The sequence below is a fragment of the Eriocheir sinensis genome, chromosome 27 (assembly GCF_024679095.1).
Source record: "Eriocheir sinensis breed Jianghai 21 chromosome 27, ASM2467909v1, whole genome shotgun sequence".
In the NCBI taxonomy this organism is placed as follows: domain Eukaryota; kingdom Metazoa; phylum Arthropoda; class Malacostraca; order Decapoda; family Varunidae; genus Eriocheir; species Eriocheir sinensis.
The window spans coordinates 1749459-1766721 of record NC_066535.1 but is presented as its reverse complement, the minus strand read 5'-3'; the positions used below and the strand labels follow the sequence as shown (position 1 = coordinate 1766721).

General features: G+C 42.4%; 1 protein-coding gene across 2 annotated transcripts in view; it reads left to right on the top strand.

The window, feature by feature from the left end:
• LOC127003977 (uncharacterized) overlaps positions 1-17263 on the top strand; it is a 71554-nt gene that overhangs the window by 47139 nt on the left and 7152 nt on the right. For both annotated transcript variants that reach the window (XM_050871057.1, XM_050871058.1), the window contains exon 9: positions 7897-8009. In XM_050871057.1, the coding sequence (XP_050727014.1) occupies positions 7897-8009 (113 nt within the window). The remainder of the gene's footprint in view (positions 1-7896; positions 8010-17263) is intronic.

Genomic DNA, 17263 nt, shown 5'->3' with positions numbered 1-17263 from the left:
GTGTGTGTGTGTGTGTGTGTGTGTGTGTCAGCAGGTGGGGGTAAGAGGTGGTGTTACGTGTGTGCGTGTGTGTGTGTGTGTGTGTGTGTGTGTGAAAGTGAGAGAGAGTCACAGATATTCCACACATGCCAGCATGTTTTCTTTCCACGTCCTACAAACGATGGGGTTGTGTCACACTCTGTTAGGCAATGGAATAAAGGCAAAGCTGCTGCCTTCCTGTGTCCCAGATTTGATGCGATTGTGTGGGCCCCTATATACCGAAATGTTCTCCCTGTGCCAAAGGCGACCCAGAGCTCTGCTATATCCAGATCGAGGACTGCTGCAACAGCTAGTACCACTACGTCAGTGTCTGTCGTGCGTATTGTAACTATCCTGTAACCTTGGGCCACGCAGTCAGCTACATGGATCAGAATCCGAGTATCTGCCTCCTCGTGTGTGATGGTTCAAGCTGTGCTGTGTCCATGTCAGCTGGTGTGCATTTAACATGCATATCGAATATTGACACTAAGTGCTTCCCCTCGGATGGTGTTTCTTCTGCGATGTATTCCGCCAATAGCAGAAAAAGCTCTTCTTTGATTGCATCCACTTGTAGGAATGACTGCCAGTTGGTTGGAAGAGGTGTGGTTGCCAGAACTCTTCTGCGTTGTCCAGTACCTCTGCTTTCTCTTGTGCTCTGCTTGAGACTGTCCTTTACGTAACGGTCCCAGACCACGTCTAGTCTTCGAACCTTCTCAAGACGTCGTCGAATGTAAGGCATAAATATGCACTTGGCATATTCATTGAAGATGGTCTTGACATCTTTAGGTGGCAGCAAATTTACAAGTGCAGCACCATCCAGTACCTCAGCTTCTGCAACTGGGTCAGAATCAGGAATGACCTCGTCAGGCTTGGTGGTCTGAAGGCATGGCACCAGATCCGACTTTTTACCATGTCTCAGGTGTTCCCTATTCGACAGTGATGGAGGGCATGCCTGGTTTTCATGGGCAAAGAAGTCGGTGAAGTTTCCACTCCTTGATTGGCACGAAATATACAGCTGGGAAAATAGAGCACAGTTCGCCTTGAGTGAAGCCACCTGATGACTGACCCTGCTGGGGACATCTATCTTTGGTGTCCCAAAGAGGGCCAGGTTGTTCTTCTGTATGGTGTCTGAAAGTGGTTACTCACACCGAACCAGTCGTTTCTCCACAAATTTGCTGTACTGTGTCTGACCAAGATTTTCTACTGGTCGTAGAGTCTGAACCAATGAGTGGTCCATCATTAGGTTGGTGTCTAGCGTGACTAGAACTTCCCCGTCATCAGTGAATGGGTTGCCCATGCCCTGCATGATTCCTTGCAGTGCACACACATCTCGTTTGAACTCATTTGGTAAGCCCAGTGATTGCTTGTGGTGCTTTCCGGCAGCCTGCTTGGCATGATGTTCATCAAACTCATTTATCACTCTTGCGACCTCCGAACCGGCAATCATCCACCTCAGCAGAGCAGATGGATTCTTCGCCAACCCCACTGCACCTCCATCTCCCTTTATGAGCTCGTTTAGCTGTTCATGGTTTTGGTCAAGGGCAATTGATGAGAAGGCGTTTTGAGTTTTCTGCACGGTGGTGTCCCTGTGTGAACTGGCTGTGAATGCTCGGATGTGTGTCTTTCTATATGTCCCAATGGATTAGACGTGCCACATAACTATAAATTAGCATTTTAAATCACTTGAAACCCAAAATTAGAAGCAGAGATATGCCCCAAAATTATATTTTCCAGTTTTTCAGGGCTGCCATTTTGTTTTTGATGCCACACCCCTATTGGGGTCGGTTTATTTGGGGTCCACCCCTTATATTGCTGAGTATACCCCAAGGTATACATACACCAAGTTTGGTGCTTTTATCACAATTTGAACAATTTGTCTGAATTTGTGTGCTAAGAAGCTGTACTGTACTGTATACTAGCCTACGCATAGTAAACAGTCGTCACTGTCAACAATATGCAGGCAGCAATAACAAATACCGTCAATTATAGTCGATTTTGAGTTAAGAAAATATTAGTAATGTCGCAAATAGCTGTTTTATTAATGTAAAGCCTGCTCATTTTCTCGGTGGTGGACAGCTTCAAAGCTGTTTAATAATCATAATCAGTGATCTTGTAAATTAACAGAACAGCTATTTGTGACATTACTAATATTTTTAACTCATAATCGACTATAATTGACGGTATTCGGTATTGCTGCCTGCATATTATTGACACTGACGACTGTTTTCTATTTTTAGGCTAACATACAATACCCACGAAATCGGACACGCCATGAGGCTGCAGGTTGCCGTTGCGCAATAATGCACTCTTCAGACTCGGGAGAACTGACTATAGTAGTAGTAAAATTAGCAGTAAAAGTAGCAGTAAAGTAGTAGTAGTAGCAATAATAGTAGTAGCAGTTGTAGTAGTAGTAGTAGTAGTAGTAGTAGTAGTAGTAGTAGTAGTAGTAGTATTTGTTGTTGTTGATGATGGATCGGTGTCGTCGTTGTTGCTTTCCTTAACAAGTCACCGCGTTAAGAGAAAAAGCAGATCAGATTCCCTATTCAATAGCATGTTTTTAATCTTCTCCCGCCCCACAGCGAGGCTCATGAACACTAAACCCGCCATTCATCAGCCACACACACAGCACGGCCATCATGCAGCGGCCCCGTGCTGTAATTCCCTTCTACATACTTACATTTTTCAATAACTGTTTCTGGTTCTGCTGGTGTTTCGCTATTGACATGCAAACCAAACATTGGGATTTTGTCCTACATTTGCATTTATTATTAACTTGTTTCCATGCCGGTGTCTCCATATTTATGTAATTAGGTCGAGTTTATTCCACTGAAAAGTGTTTAAAAAAGAAAGCACAAGTAAATGCAAAGGGCTCTTGTTAATACGCGTCCGTGAATGAATTAATGCTGACAATTATCATCAATGTTATAATTTTAATATCAATGGTAATGATGATGACAATAATAAAAATAGTAGTAATAACAATAACTGTAATAATAATGATAATAACAATAATAATAATAATAATAATAATAATAATAATAATAATAATAATAATAATAATAATAATAATAATAATAATAATAATAATAATAATAATAATAATAATAATAATAATAATAATAATAATAATAATAATAATAATAATAATAATAATAATAATAATAATAATAATAATAATAATAATAATAATAATAAATTAGAATGACTGATAATAATTAATAATGATAATGACTGGTGATTCCCTCATCGATTAGTCTCAGCCTTTATGACCTGGACACACACACACACACACACACACACACACACTCGGCGCAGTAAGTGATTACACAACCACGGCCGCGGCTGCACCGGCACAATATATACAACACTCGCGGAGGCAACTCGTGCCCGACACGAACAGGACAACAACAAATCACGCGCCACTTGTCACTCTGTTCCTGCACATTAGTCAACAGATTAAAACGCGCAGAGATACAACTGAATTACACTGAACCACCCACGAACGCAACCCAGTATTAGATTACGCGTCATTCGTCACTCCCCACACCGGCAACAGCGTACTACACCTGCGTGGCTACACCTGAAGTACAGTGACTAATTGCCCGTCACTCGTCACCCGGACGCGGCACATTAGTTAGGCAATAAACAAGGAAACAACTGAACGACACAACAGAATTAACGTCACTCAGTAGTGCGCAACCTGGGATAACAAACCGTTCTTCACTCTTCCAACAATATAAAAATGACAAATTAGAAGAATGCATAACTAGAACTAAATAATATTCAACACCTGCGTCGATTACTTCATGAAGAAAAATAAGTTGTGACGGACTTAGAGAAAAATACTCCGTCAAAAATATAAAATGCCACAAGGAGTGACCACACACACACACACACACACACACCGCTCTGTTAAGTAGTGGACTAACGTGCTCAGCCGCCACCCAGCAGGGTCGCGCCTTACCCGGAAAAGATTTTTCGCTGACTGAAGCCGATACTGTTTCGTTATTGATGTACCGACCGAACCTCGTGATTTTCTCCGACATTTGCATATTTCAAACACTTTTTCCATGCCAGTGCTTTGCTATGTAATTAAATGTGGTGTGTGAGGGGACAAGCGCCGTACCCATTCATCAGTAAATATGCAACTGTAAGCTCTTTCGAGGACATTGACTGGCGGTCCGAGTCCAGCACATGACCGGAACCTTTACACACACACATAAGAACATAAAAACGTAGGAGTCTGCAAGAGGCCGGTAGGCCTGTGCGAGGCAGCTCCTTTGAACCTAAGCTCCCGTGTATCTAACCCCACCTAATATCGCTGTCCATGAATTTATCTATGTAATCTATTTTTGAATGTGACAATTGTATTGGCACTCACCACATCATCACCACACCACTCATCCACCACTCTGTTAGTAAACACACACACACACACACACACACACACACACACACACACACACACACACACACACACACACACACACACACACACACACACACACACTTGACACCTATAACTCTTCCAAAAGTTTGCATCGAGGGAACATAAGCTTGTATAAACCACCAAAAATGGCAATAAATCTCGGCTGGACACTGATAGAGGCACTCCGCTGACCCCTGTGACTGCCGCGCCTCTCTGTCTTGTGATATTGAAGCGCTGAACACTTGTGAAAAGGCCAAAGTTTGCTATAAAATTCTCAGCAAGATGAAGACCGTGAGTCGTCTCCAGCGCCGAGAGAGAGAGAGAGAGAGAGAGAGAATGTGTGTGTGTGGAGAGCGGCGAGGAGCCAGGTGTGCAGGTGGAGCCAGCAGTCCTCGGCGACAGCTTCTATGATTTGATCTATCGGGCACCAGCCAGGTAGAAGTTGCCCTTTAATACAGGTGTGGCATACCTGGCGCTGTTGTTGTCGTTGTGGTGATATTAGTGGTGCCTGCGGTGGTGGCCTATAACCTTCCCGCCCTGTGTGATGATTTGCGTCCCACGTCTGTGGTGATGTGTATAAAGGAAGCTCCATTTGTTGGTGTGTGTGTGTGTGAGGGGAAAGTTATGGGTGTGGATGGGGGTGTATGTGTGGGTGTGGGTGTGGATGGGAGGGTGTGTGGGTGTAGGTGTGGGTGAGTGTGGGTGTGGTTGAGTGTACGTGTTTGTGTTATGATTCAATAGTACTTTTTTTTTTTCATTGCATATGAAAGTTAATATTTGACGTGATAAACAATTCCACAGTTGAAGTGCAAATAACGTGAAATCGCGTAACTCGTTAAAGGGAATGAAAATAACTTGAAAAAATAAAATTCCTGCTACACCTCCGTACTCGCTCAAAACAAATTGATCGATTACCTTTTTTCCCTTTTCTTCTTCCCTTTCCTCCTGTCTACCTGCCTTCCCTCTTTTAGTACTTCACCTTCTATAACTAAAAATACCTTCCAGTCCTAACACCACCACCGCCTTGCCCTCCGCCACCGCCACCTCCGCCGCGCCACCTTTGACCTATGTCTGTGCCGCCGTTGCATGTTGCATAACCAGACTCCAAATACTGCCACCGCGAAGAATGGCCGAGGAGATCAAAACGTCCTTTCTATCCATGCATCTAGCTGGTACAAAACACATCCATTCTTGCTTTATTTGCTCTTCATAAGTGCAAAGGTCCCAAGTCAGTTTTATCGCCTCCTTTTGATAACCAGGAATCCAAAAATATCTAGACACTTCAGGCCTTCCCTTTGCTATCACTGTTTCCATAAGCCTAAAGATGGTTCCCTCCCTCCCTTTCCCTATGCTATGTGTCCGTAGTCCTGAGTCATTGCCTCTCTACACCTCCAGTCCCTCTTTTTTCCTTATACGGGTATCCAAAAGTGGTTATCATTTTTTTTTTACTCAGTCGTAAAGGACAAGGAAATCACCGACTGTGGAAACTCATCGTTGGCTGACAATAGCGTAGCCAACCCGCCACTGCTTCCGTCCCTTCCCTTGAACTTCTTGCCTTAACTTCCTCGGTGTGAAGAAGTCCTGCCTTCATCTAAAGAGCTTGTGGCCGTTTACTCACACCTCTCACAGTCTAAGTCACTTTCTTGATCAGTGTCGGTAACTTTTCACGGTCCTGGTATGATCCCTCTCTTTAGTATCATGGCTCTGATTTCCGCTGACCTTCCGTGACCTTTTTTCCTACATAACCTCATCGTTGACCTTTCCTTTTGATGTGGCCTTATAAGCGGTGACTCATGTATCCCGGGACCCCTTCCCTCCCTGCCTCCCTGCCTACCCCCCTTTTATATTCTCCTCTACCTCCCCCTCCCTCCTGTCCGCCATTTCCTCCCTTCCATCCCTTTCCCTTACCTCTGACCTTCCGTCCAGTTGCCTCCCTCTCTCACTTCTGTCCTCACCTGCGTCTCTCTCTCTCTCTCTCTCTCTCTCTCTCTTATCATTATTATCTTTAATACCATTGTTATAATTATTATATTATTATTATATGTTTTTTTTATTATTCTTAATGTTATAATCGTATTATAATCATTATTGTTATTAATATTATTATTATTATTATTATTATTATTATTATTATTATTATTATTAGTATTATTATTATTATTATTATTATTATTATAATTATTATGTTATTATTATTATTATTTTTATTATTAATAATTATTATTATTATTATTATTATTATTATTATTATTATTATTATTATTATTATTATTATTATTATTATTATTATTATTATTATTATTATTATTATTATTATTATTATTGTTATTATTATCATTATCATTATCATTATCATTATCATTACTATTATTATTAGTTTTGTTACCACTATCATCAATACGTTTGTCATCGCTTGTATCATCCTCTCCTGACCCTTTTCTTCCTCCTGTCCGTTCCGGTCTATTATTTAATTAGTCTAGATTTGTTTTCCCTTTGTGGCTTACCTCTTGCTTTTACTTATATAATTATTGCTTTTTTTCACTTTTATCCACATTTTGATGCCTTCTTCTTTCTCATTTGCTTTATTATTCTAGTTTTTCCTATATTTTTAAAACTTCATATCTTTTTCTTACACTATTCCTCTATTTCTTGTTCTTTGCAATTCAACATGAACTACAATTTTACATTTTGACTTAATTTTTTTTTTCCTGCATCGATTATCATTTTTCTTTTGTTTTGTCTTTTGTTTAATTTCTTAATTTTTACCATTTTACCATTCTCTCCTTCCCCCCCCCCCCCCCAACGGTTTTACATCATAAATCATCATCATTAATTTCATTTCCATGTGTATATCCTTTTTGTTTCTTTCGCTTTCATTATTTTGATATAAATATCCTACTCCTAATTGTATGACTATCATATCATACACCTCCTTAACTCTCCTTTCCTCATTCCGTTCACATACGCTGCCGCCACTTTCTCGTCCGGCCTCCTCCACTCACCCTTCCCTTACATTTCAGTACCATTGTATTTTTAGTCCTCGCATCCCCTCCTCTACCCTTCACCTTGCTCCTCTTTCCTCACCTACCCTTGCCTTTCCTCCACCCACTCCCCCAACATATACAATACCCTCATTTTAGCCTCCCCTCATCCCTCTCCTTCCCACTTGTTCCCTTACCTTTCCGTCTCCCATTCCCCCAACGAACACAATACTCTCCTCTCTGCCTCCCTTTTTCCCTCTCCTCACACTCTTCCCCGCACATTTCCTCGCCTTCTGCCATTTCTCTTCCACTCACGTACCCTAACCTTTCCTTCTTCCTTCTGCTACTCGAAACACGTACCTACATATCCTCATATTACCATCCCCTCGCTGCCCCTTCCCTCTCCCTTCCCTCTGGCCCACCCCTCGATCGTCACCCCGCCTCGCCACCTCTCCTCTTCCCTTGCAGTGTGCGCCAGAGAGCCCCGCCTCCTACCCGACCCGTTGGCGTGCCTCGACTTCCAATACGTGGCGGCGCTGCTCACCCAAGGACTCCACCTCTCCGACGACACTGAGGTCCTGGTGAGTCACTCCTGCCTGCCTATTTCTGCTCTGATTCTTGCTTTCTTCTTACCCCTACTCCTGTTTTTTTTTCTACGCATCCGCATTTGGTCTCCCCACCATGCAAAGGATATTGCTAAATTAGAAGGTGTTCAGCGTCACGCAACACGAAAAAATGATCTTCCGCAACAAACAACAAATCCACGAAGAAAGGCCCTTAACATGTTCTCTCTCTTGAGAAACGTCGCCTGAGGGAAAACTGATCGAATGTTTCAATGGCGTAAAACCAGATGTAGACAAGTAAATTCAGACTCAAAAAAAAAAATAAGCTCACTTCCCTTCTTTCAACTAATATCACAAGTAGAAAATGCACGTTTTTGGAGTCTTCTGATTAATGTAAAATCACTTAGGTTTAAGGACAGACCACCAAGTCTGGACCATGGGGTCTGTGTGGTCTGATTTTCTATGTAAATCTATGTAAATCTCTTATTCATCCAATATTTTTACTTCCTGTTCCTTTTTCCTTTCTACTCTATACTTCTTCCCTCTTTACCTATTCCTCCTTCTCTCTCTTACCCTGTCATCTCTCTGCCTTCTTATCATCTGTCTCCTTCATTCTTACTGTTTCTCTTTCCTTCTTACTGTCTTTACTTCATCAACCTTCTCTCCTACTCTCTCCTCCTTCCTCTTTGCCCTCTCCACTTCCTTCATTTTCTTTCTATTTCTATTCCCCTCTTACTCTCCACTCCTCCTCCTTACTTTACTTCTTCCTCCTCCTTCTCTCTTACTCCCATCTTCTTTCCTCTTTGACCTCTCCGTCTCCCTCATTCTTACTCTCAGTTCCTCTTTCCTTTCTATTCTTTGCTTGTCCTTCCCTCTTAACTTCCTCTTTCTTTTACGACGAGTCTCACGACCTTCTCTCCCTCTTCACTTGTCCTGTTGCCACCACCTCTCAGACACTTAAGTTGAGGTTCCACTGAGCCATTGCTGCTGCTTTCCTACGCTGAGCTCTTCCTTCCCTCCCATCCTTCCTTCCTTCCTTCCTTCATTTATTCGTTCTTCCCTTCGTTCTTCAGCAGTCTAATAACATTGTTCCCACCCTTCCGACAAACAGCTCTCTTGGTGGGGTATTTCTCTCTTTGCATGCTCTTTGTTCTCCGTATTTTACTTTATTTTCCTCATTTCTTACATCCTGCCTTTATTTTTCCTTTGTTATTTTTATTTTATTTTTGCGTGGTCTCTTTTCTCCTTACTTTACTTCGCTTTCCTCATTCGTTTCTTCCTAACTATTTTCTTTATTTTCTATCCTTCTTTTATTCCTATCATTTTTCTTTCTTTCATTCTTTCTGCTCCTCATTCCTCCTCCCTGCATTTTTTTTTCATTACTTCACTCGTCCTTCTATCCCCCCTTCCTTCCTTCCTTTCCTGTTTGCCTACCTAATTATATGCCATCCTTCTTTCATTCCGTTTTTTTCTTCTTTCTTTCATTCTTTCTGCTCCTCATTCCTCCTCCCTGCACTTTTTTCATTACTTCACTCGTCCTTCTATCCCCCCTTCCTTCCGTTCTTCCTTCCTTCCTTTCCTTTTTGCCTACTTATTTACATGCCCTTATACCTACCATCCGTCATTTCCTTCCTCTCTTCCTTCCTTCCTGATTGTCCATCTATTTACATGTCTTCATACCTACCCTCCTTTCTTTTCCTCCTTGCTTCTCCCATCCCCTCATCGTATACCTCTCATTAATTTTCACTAACCACGTACATGTTGAAGCGAGGTTGTTTTTTTTTGTCAACGAAACAAGTTTTCCCTCAGTTTTAATTCCAGTCTCTTGCTTCGTCTTCTTTACCTTCTTTTCGGCGAATTTTCCCTTCCTCTCTTATGTTTTCTTGTCTTGTTTTCTTTTTTTCCATCGATTTTGTTTCGCTTCTTCCTTCCTCTCCTCTTTTTACTACCTCTTCTTTTCCGCCTTCCTCTTGTCTCTCTCTCTTCCGTTCCTTCCGCCTGTCTCATTTCTCTCTTCTTTCCCTCTTCATCCTTATATATTTTTTTTATCTTCTCATCGTGCGTTCCTTGACCTCTTTCTTTCCTTCCCTCTTCCTTTCTTCCATCTAACATTCATGTCACCTCCTTTCCTTTTCAGATTTCTTCCTCCTCCTCTCACACCACCATTTTTAGTTTCTTCGATTTTTACCTCTCTCCTTTTTCCTCCTTTCGTCTCCAATCCCATATTCCTGTCATTTCTACTTTTCATTTTTATCTGCCATCTCTTTTTTCCTCTTCATCATTCCTTTCCGCTTTATCCTGATCTTTTTTGCTTTCTGAATTATTTTATGCTCTTCTCTTTCCTTCCCTTTCCTTTCCTTCTCATTATGTATTCTTTCCTTCCCTGTTTCCCTCACTCTCTCCCGTTCATCCCCTCCTCCTCCTCCTCCTCCATCTCAACTTCTATATTTCACACCCCATCTGTTACGTTCACCCTCCTGCTTTTTATCGTTTTCCAATGTTCTTTTTTTTTTTTTTCACCGTAACAAACTTCTTGCGCTCCCTCATCTCTTTTTGTCTTCATTTGCGTTGCTTTTTATCTTTCCCGCAAACTCCGCCTCTCATCACCTACTTTCTCTGCCTAACTTTCTTCCCGCTCTTTCCCTCTTTTCATAACTTCCCCTCCACTACCTCCTCCTCCTCCCCCTTCGCCTCTTTCTTCTGCTTCTCCTCGTTCCATACTTCTTTTCTCCTAGCAATTTTTTTTTTCTCCCATATTCTCGAAACTTCCCCCAAATGTTCTCTCTTTCGTCAGTCCAAGGAAACTTTCTCGGGCGAAGGTTTTTCCTGTTCGCTGACCGCCTCACAGAGTAGCGTGGCAGGGCGGAAGTGTGATGGGCTGTCTCCCTTGTCACGCTGGGAAGAAGAGGTCCTTGCTCTCACACTTCTACTTCCCTCGTCTATTCTTCATGCTTTCAACGCCCTTCGTTTTGTTCCATTATTAATTTCTTCCTCTTTTCATTTCTCCTCCTTCGCTCCTGCCTGCTATATTTCCCTCTTCTTTCCATCTGTTTCCTTGTTGACTTCTATTATCTTCTACTTCAGATGTGGTTCGTTTCTCAATTTTCTCCATTTCTTCTTTTTCCTTCTCCTTAGCATTCATGTCTGGTCATTCCATTTTCTCAGATTTCTTGTTCCTTCTTTCGGCTTTTATCTTCGTTCATTTTCATTTGCATTTCGCTCCGTTTTCCTTCATGCTCCTTAAATCCTCTTCTCTATTTAATGTTCTCGTTTTCCATTTTTTTTTCTTCTATTTTCATCACTGACACCTTTAGCCTCTTCCTCCATCCCTCACTTACTCTTCCTCCGTTATTTCGTCTCCCTTCCCATCATTTTATTTTTGCTTTCCCCGACACGCATAATACTCGTGTCCTTTGTTCATCGTATCCACCCACCCCACTTCACTATAACTCTGACATCATGCTCCTTACCGCCCCCTTTTCCTTTACTGCTCCCTTGTTCTTTCCATCCAAGAACGAACTCCACTACTCACTCTCCCCCCCCTCCCCACCTCTTTCCTTCTTTTTCCTTCCTTTTTCTCAAGTCGCTCACCCTTCCCTTGCCTCTCCCACCTTGGCCACCCAATTCTTGCACCAGCCTCACTGATTGTGATTATACTTACCTTCTAGCGGATTCGTGGGCCAAAAGTACTAACGTTTCTATTTTTATGAGGACTCGGCACTATAGTCCGGTTCAAAAGGGTAGAGTCAGGTTAGGATAGTGTAGAGTGAAAAATTATTTGCTATTTCCAAGTATCCTGGGTCGAAAGATATGGAAAAAGCCTCTTCGCGTTTACAGATTTCAAAACTTGTGCATGGTACACTTTCAGGCTCAGTCCCCTTACCCAGGGCAACAAAGAGAACAATACGTTCGTTGAACATAACCTGGGGTTTTGTAGTTAGCATATTCTAGATCGATCCCGGCCAGGGCAGTCCGCGCACACCCCAACCAGCTGCTCGTGATGGACGATAAAGAGATACCAGAGGAAACCTGGGGAAGGTAAACTGTGATAACCCGGACGCTACACATGCCCTGTGTCTCGGGTGATGGTTTCTTGCTCAAGGACCACAGAGACGGAGATGACAGCCGAGGCAACCCGTAGCTTGCCAGAAGTTCCCCGCTACACCTTCTTCTAAGTTTACTCGCGCCAATACTGGAAGTTATAAAACAGTTTAAGATTCTTTTCCATAACAATCTCCAAGTTGTCTCTTCACAAGGAGGAACAGCATACTTTTCTTAGACTTTGTTTCCGTCAGTACCGAAAACACTCGATCGCATCTCTCTGTGAAGACGCATAACTCAGTGACGAAAAGTTTCGGAGACTCCACTGAAGAGACCTCGTAGAGTAACATTTCTACTCCATAACCATCTCAAAGTATTTTCCACTTATTAAGAAATGGCGGCAACCTGGAATGACCTGGAATGACTTTGTGTCTCACCAGCCACTACTCCGTGAAATTGAATCGAAGGCTGTTACCACTTCCGTCCGTGAATGCCAACTCCGGGTATATGGGCACGTGGCACGCCTCCCGGACGTCGATCCTGCTCATAAGGTTGTTACTGTGCGAGACAACCCTGAGTGGAGGAAACCAAGGGGACGCCCACGTAACTTATGGCTGGGGCAAGTAGATCGATCCTTGGTGGAGGCTAGAATGAGAAGGGCAGCTGCGTGGAGGCTTGCCCCGGGTTGATCGTCTGGGTTGGAGTCGACGGATGAGTGAAACGACGCGCCTCCTGGCGTATGCTCCCCGTTATTTAAAGCAACGTGTGAGAGGCACAGCCCATCCCACAACCCTCCAAAACGTGGTTCCTGTCACAACTCAAAAAATAATATCCACTTCCTTCCCAAAACCCTCTTAAACTTGCCCCTTTACTGCTTAAACACATAGAACAACGAACAATCTCGCCTCTTCATCCCATAAACCTTTCAAAACGAGTTTGTCACACAATTAAACCGCATGAAACAGCAATGATCCCACGCCACGACTATCTACGGCTTGCATACACTCAGTGCTAACACGCAAAGAACTACCAGCCCTTATTTTTTACCCTCTGTAATCTTATCATGCTCTCACTATAAAAACAACTCCTAAAACCACAGTATTTTCCGTTCATCTTTTCCTTTACGATTAAAACTCATAGGCCAACCACGAAATCTCTGAACCGTAAGAAAAGAAAGCTTAGATACAGCACCCGAGTCCGTGTCACTCACGGCTTCCCTGCATTGTTAAGCTCTTCAAGCCAATGACAAGAAAGGGAAAAATGTTTTTACACTATTTCCTATCTTCTCCACATTCTTCATCTCGTCTCTCTTTCCTCCCCTCTCATCTTTCTCCAGTTCTCTTCCCATTTTCTCTTACTCCTTCCTCTCATTTTATGAATCCGTACTCTCCCTCTGTCATGAAAATAATAGTTTAAAGAATCCAGCATCTCGTATTTACAATCACACACACACACACACTCTCTCTCTCTCTCTCTCTCTCTCTCTCTCACACATTTTAAATAAAGCCCACCGTGGTTTAATAGCGAAAAATTACATTTAAAAAAAAAAAAAAGAATTTTAGAGATTAAAGAAATTTTACAAAAAAAAAAAAGAAAAAAATTAGACTTTTTATAATGATTATAATGGACGTAAAAAAGAGAGTAGGTCACTAGTAGAAAGATATTGAAGAAGAAATTATTGCCAACAAAAAAAAATAATCCGAAATCTCTCTTTCAGTACATAAAAAACAACAGAGGCGATCAAAAAAAGTGGTATTGGACTACAAAAACAGCGACGGTGCACTAGTGACTGACAGCCAACACACTAACAGTCTTCCTCTCTCTCCACCAATGGTTTCACGATAAATAATCTCGATCAGCATCTCTCTCTCTCTCTCTCTCTCTCTCTCTCTCTCTCTCTCTCTCTCTCTCTCTCTCTCTCTCTCTCTCTCTCTCTCTCTCTCTCTCTCTCTCTCTCTCTCTCTCTCTCTCTCTCTCTCTCTCTCTCTCTCTCTCTCTCTCTCTCTCTCTCTCTCTCTCTCTCTCTCTCTCTCTCTCTCTCTCTCTCTCTCTCTCTCTCTCTCTCTCTCTCTCTCTCTCTCTCTCTCTCTCTCTCTCTCTCTCTCTCTCTCTCTCTCTCTCTCTCTCTCTCTCTCTCTCTCTCTCTCTCTCTCTCTCTCTCTCTCTCTCTCTCTCTCTCTCTCTACCTCGTTGGTGGGGGTCTGTGTTGTTACATGTTCCTAGTCTATCCATAATCTTACTCCTTGGTATTTAATCTCCTAAATTACTTAAATCCGTGAAAAACTGGCTTTATCAAGTTCATATATAGCCATCATCTCCTGGCAATATTTTCCTATACAAATATTCTTTACATATCAAGAACACTATACTTCACCAAAGCCTATGAGAGCAGATCACTTTCAACAGGCCGAGGTTATGCTGCTCTACACTTTCTCGTTTTTTCGAATACATTATTTTCTGTATGGGCTTTTATTTCTTGTTCATGTCTGTTGTTGTTTTCCTAAGATGTCCTTCCTGAAACACATTCCTTCCATCAATTATGTTACCCTTGTTTGCCCCCACCCCGCAACATCACCGCCCTATTTTTTTTGCCTTCTCTCCCCGCACCACGTACGTCGTCTTGTATGATTTCTTTCTCAAACTCCATTTCTTCTTTGATGTATCTTTCTGTTGTCCTCTCCAAGGTTCCTGTTTTTTTTTTCGTTTCTGGTAAACTACACCCGTTATTCTCTCATGTTCCTCCTCCTCCTCCTCCTTTCTCGTCTTTTTAACCAAACCCCCACTTTCGGTTTTCCCTCAGCACTTTCATGGTCCGTTTATCACATGCATCGCGTCTTTTCAACTACATTCTTTCCTGCCTTGCCTTCTTATCACATTCACATTATTCTTCGTTTAAATCTCATTGCTTGCTCAAAACACTTTCCTGCATGCATTTCTTCCCCTCATCAGTTACCAACAGCTACATTTTCTCATTTTCCTAACTTTCTCCTTTTTTGTAATAAGTTCCTTCCCCTACTTCTTATCCTTTCCTCACTCGAACGTTTTCTGCTATCTCCGAAAAAAAACATAATTTCACTCGAATAACATTTCCATCAATACCTTCATTTTCCTCTCTAATTGACATTCATTGACAAAAGCTGTGTATGTAAACGGTAATGTAAACTATACGAAAAACATTCCATAAAGGAGGACTAAAGAAATAGTTACCCAGCCATCCAACAACTTTTCTCTACCACCATTTCTACTGGGTAACTTCTTCCTGTAAACGGATGCTGACTTGGCAACTGGCAGTCCAGCTCTTTCCATGCAAGGATGTAAACGCAGGCCTTTGTCTCTCACGTCTTGGGTTTTGGCAAGCATTCATTATTTGAAACTTCATGACTAGGGTTATGGTTTCCCGTTCTTGTAAAGGATATGACATAGGCGTACGCGGGACACTGACAATAACAATATTTTCAATGTTCAGATTTTACCTTTGGCAGAGTCAGTGATCAAATGGTGATATTAGAGAAAGGATTGTTGTGTGGAGTTCAGGGAGAAGCTAAGTAGGACAGGCGCTGAGTGGTAAATAGTTGTTGGGTGGCTGGGTAACTACTGCAAACGATGAGACACCTAGGGAGGTATCTGCATGATGTGTGTGAACAGAAGAAGGAAGACAAGGAAAGATATGGTGTAATGAGGCAGCCAAAGAAAACATAGGGAGGAATGAGCGAAGAGGTATGAGAGTCAGAGAAATGGAGTAAACAGCAGCACAACGAGATGCTATGCAAGGCAAAGGGATGGCGCAGGCTACGGAAAAAGCATGTGGCGAACTGTATGAGAGGTAGATCATTAACGAAGAGAAAAAAAAATGTTCCGATTGGCTAAATAGAAGGACCGACCAGGGAAGGATGTGCGACAGATTAGCAAGATTAACAAACCATTAGTGAAACTACCTGCGGACTTCCAAGCCACAAAAAATCATGAAACAGGTCAACATGAAAGCAACTTTGAATAAATTATACTGTGGATCATAAAATATAAAATAATATAGATACTTGTGCCAAGTAAGGATCAAGTAGTCCGTGGTTCCTAATATTTTCCAAGAAACCTTTTCAGAAACTCAAATATCAGGTGAGAAAACCTTGACCTAGGCAACCCTGAAGGTGTGGGTGACGAAGGAGAGATGGAGAAGTGCTGACGAGAGTGTGTTGAGGAGCTGGGAGGAGTACTATAAGAGGCTGACGAATGGAGAGAGAGAGAGAGAGAGAGAGAGAGAGAGAGAGAGAGAGAGAGAGAGAGAGAGAGAGAGAGAGAGAGAGAGAGATTTAAACTTTCATTCACAAATAGAATCCACATTTGTGAAAAAGACTTAACGGCCTCCAATGGACCAGTCTTGGCGTAATATAGTTTAAATAGTTATGCACAAAATCTACCTCCAGGTACAGTTTACAGTGGTCACGTGTCAGCGGCACAGAATATAGAGAAGGTTGGATGATTTGGGGATAGTGAATCCGAGAAAATTAGTTCTAATATTGAGTATGAAGTAAAGGCAGCAATGAAGATCATGAATATGAAGGTGGTTGGTCCAGATGACCCTGCTGTGGAGGCGTGGATATGTTTTAGATAGAGAGCAGTGAAAGTTTTGATAGATTAGTTAACATAATATTGGAAAATGAGGGCACACTCAAGGAGTGGAGAATTACACTGATATTGATGTTCAACAATAAGGGTAATGTTCAGTACTGTAATAACGGAAGTATACTGGTGATCAGTCACGCCATGAAGTTATGGGAAAGGTTGTTGGAGGCAAAGTTAAGAGGAGAGGTGACGCTTAGTGAACACTGGTGTGGCAGAGAAGTATCTACGAGTGGCGTAGGATATGTGTGAAGGCAGTGTGACTTTGGTGAGATGGGAGGGAGAAGTAACGGATGGGCTGAAGGCGGAGGTGTGATTGCATCAAGGATCAACTCAGGACCCCTTCTTGTTTTCAATGGGGTGGACAGTTTGACGGACGAGATCAGGCAGGAGTCTCAGTGGACTACGATGTTCGCGAGTGACACTGTGATCTGCAGTGCAAACTCAGAGCACGTTGAGGAGAACCTGGAGGTGGAGGTGCACTGGAGAGAAAAGGAATGAAAGTCAGAAGGAGCAATACGGAATCCATGTGTGGGAATGAGAGGGATGACAGAAACGGTGAGGATGCAGTGAGTAGAGGTGGGGCGGAGTCTAATGAGTTTATATACTTAGTG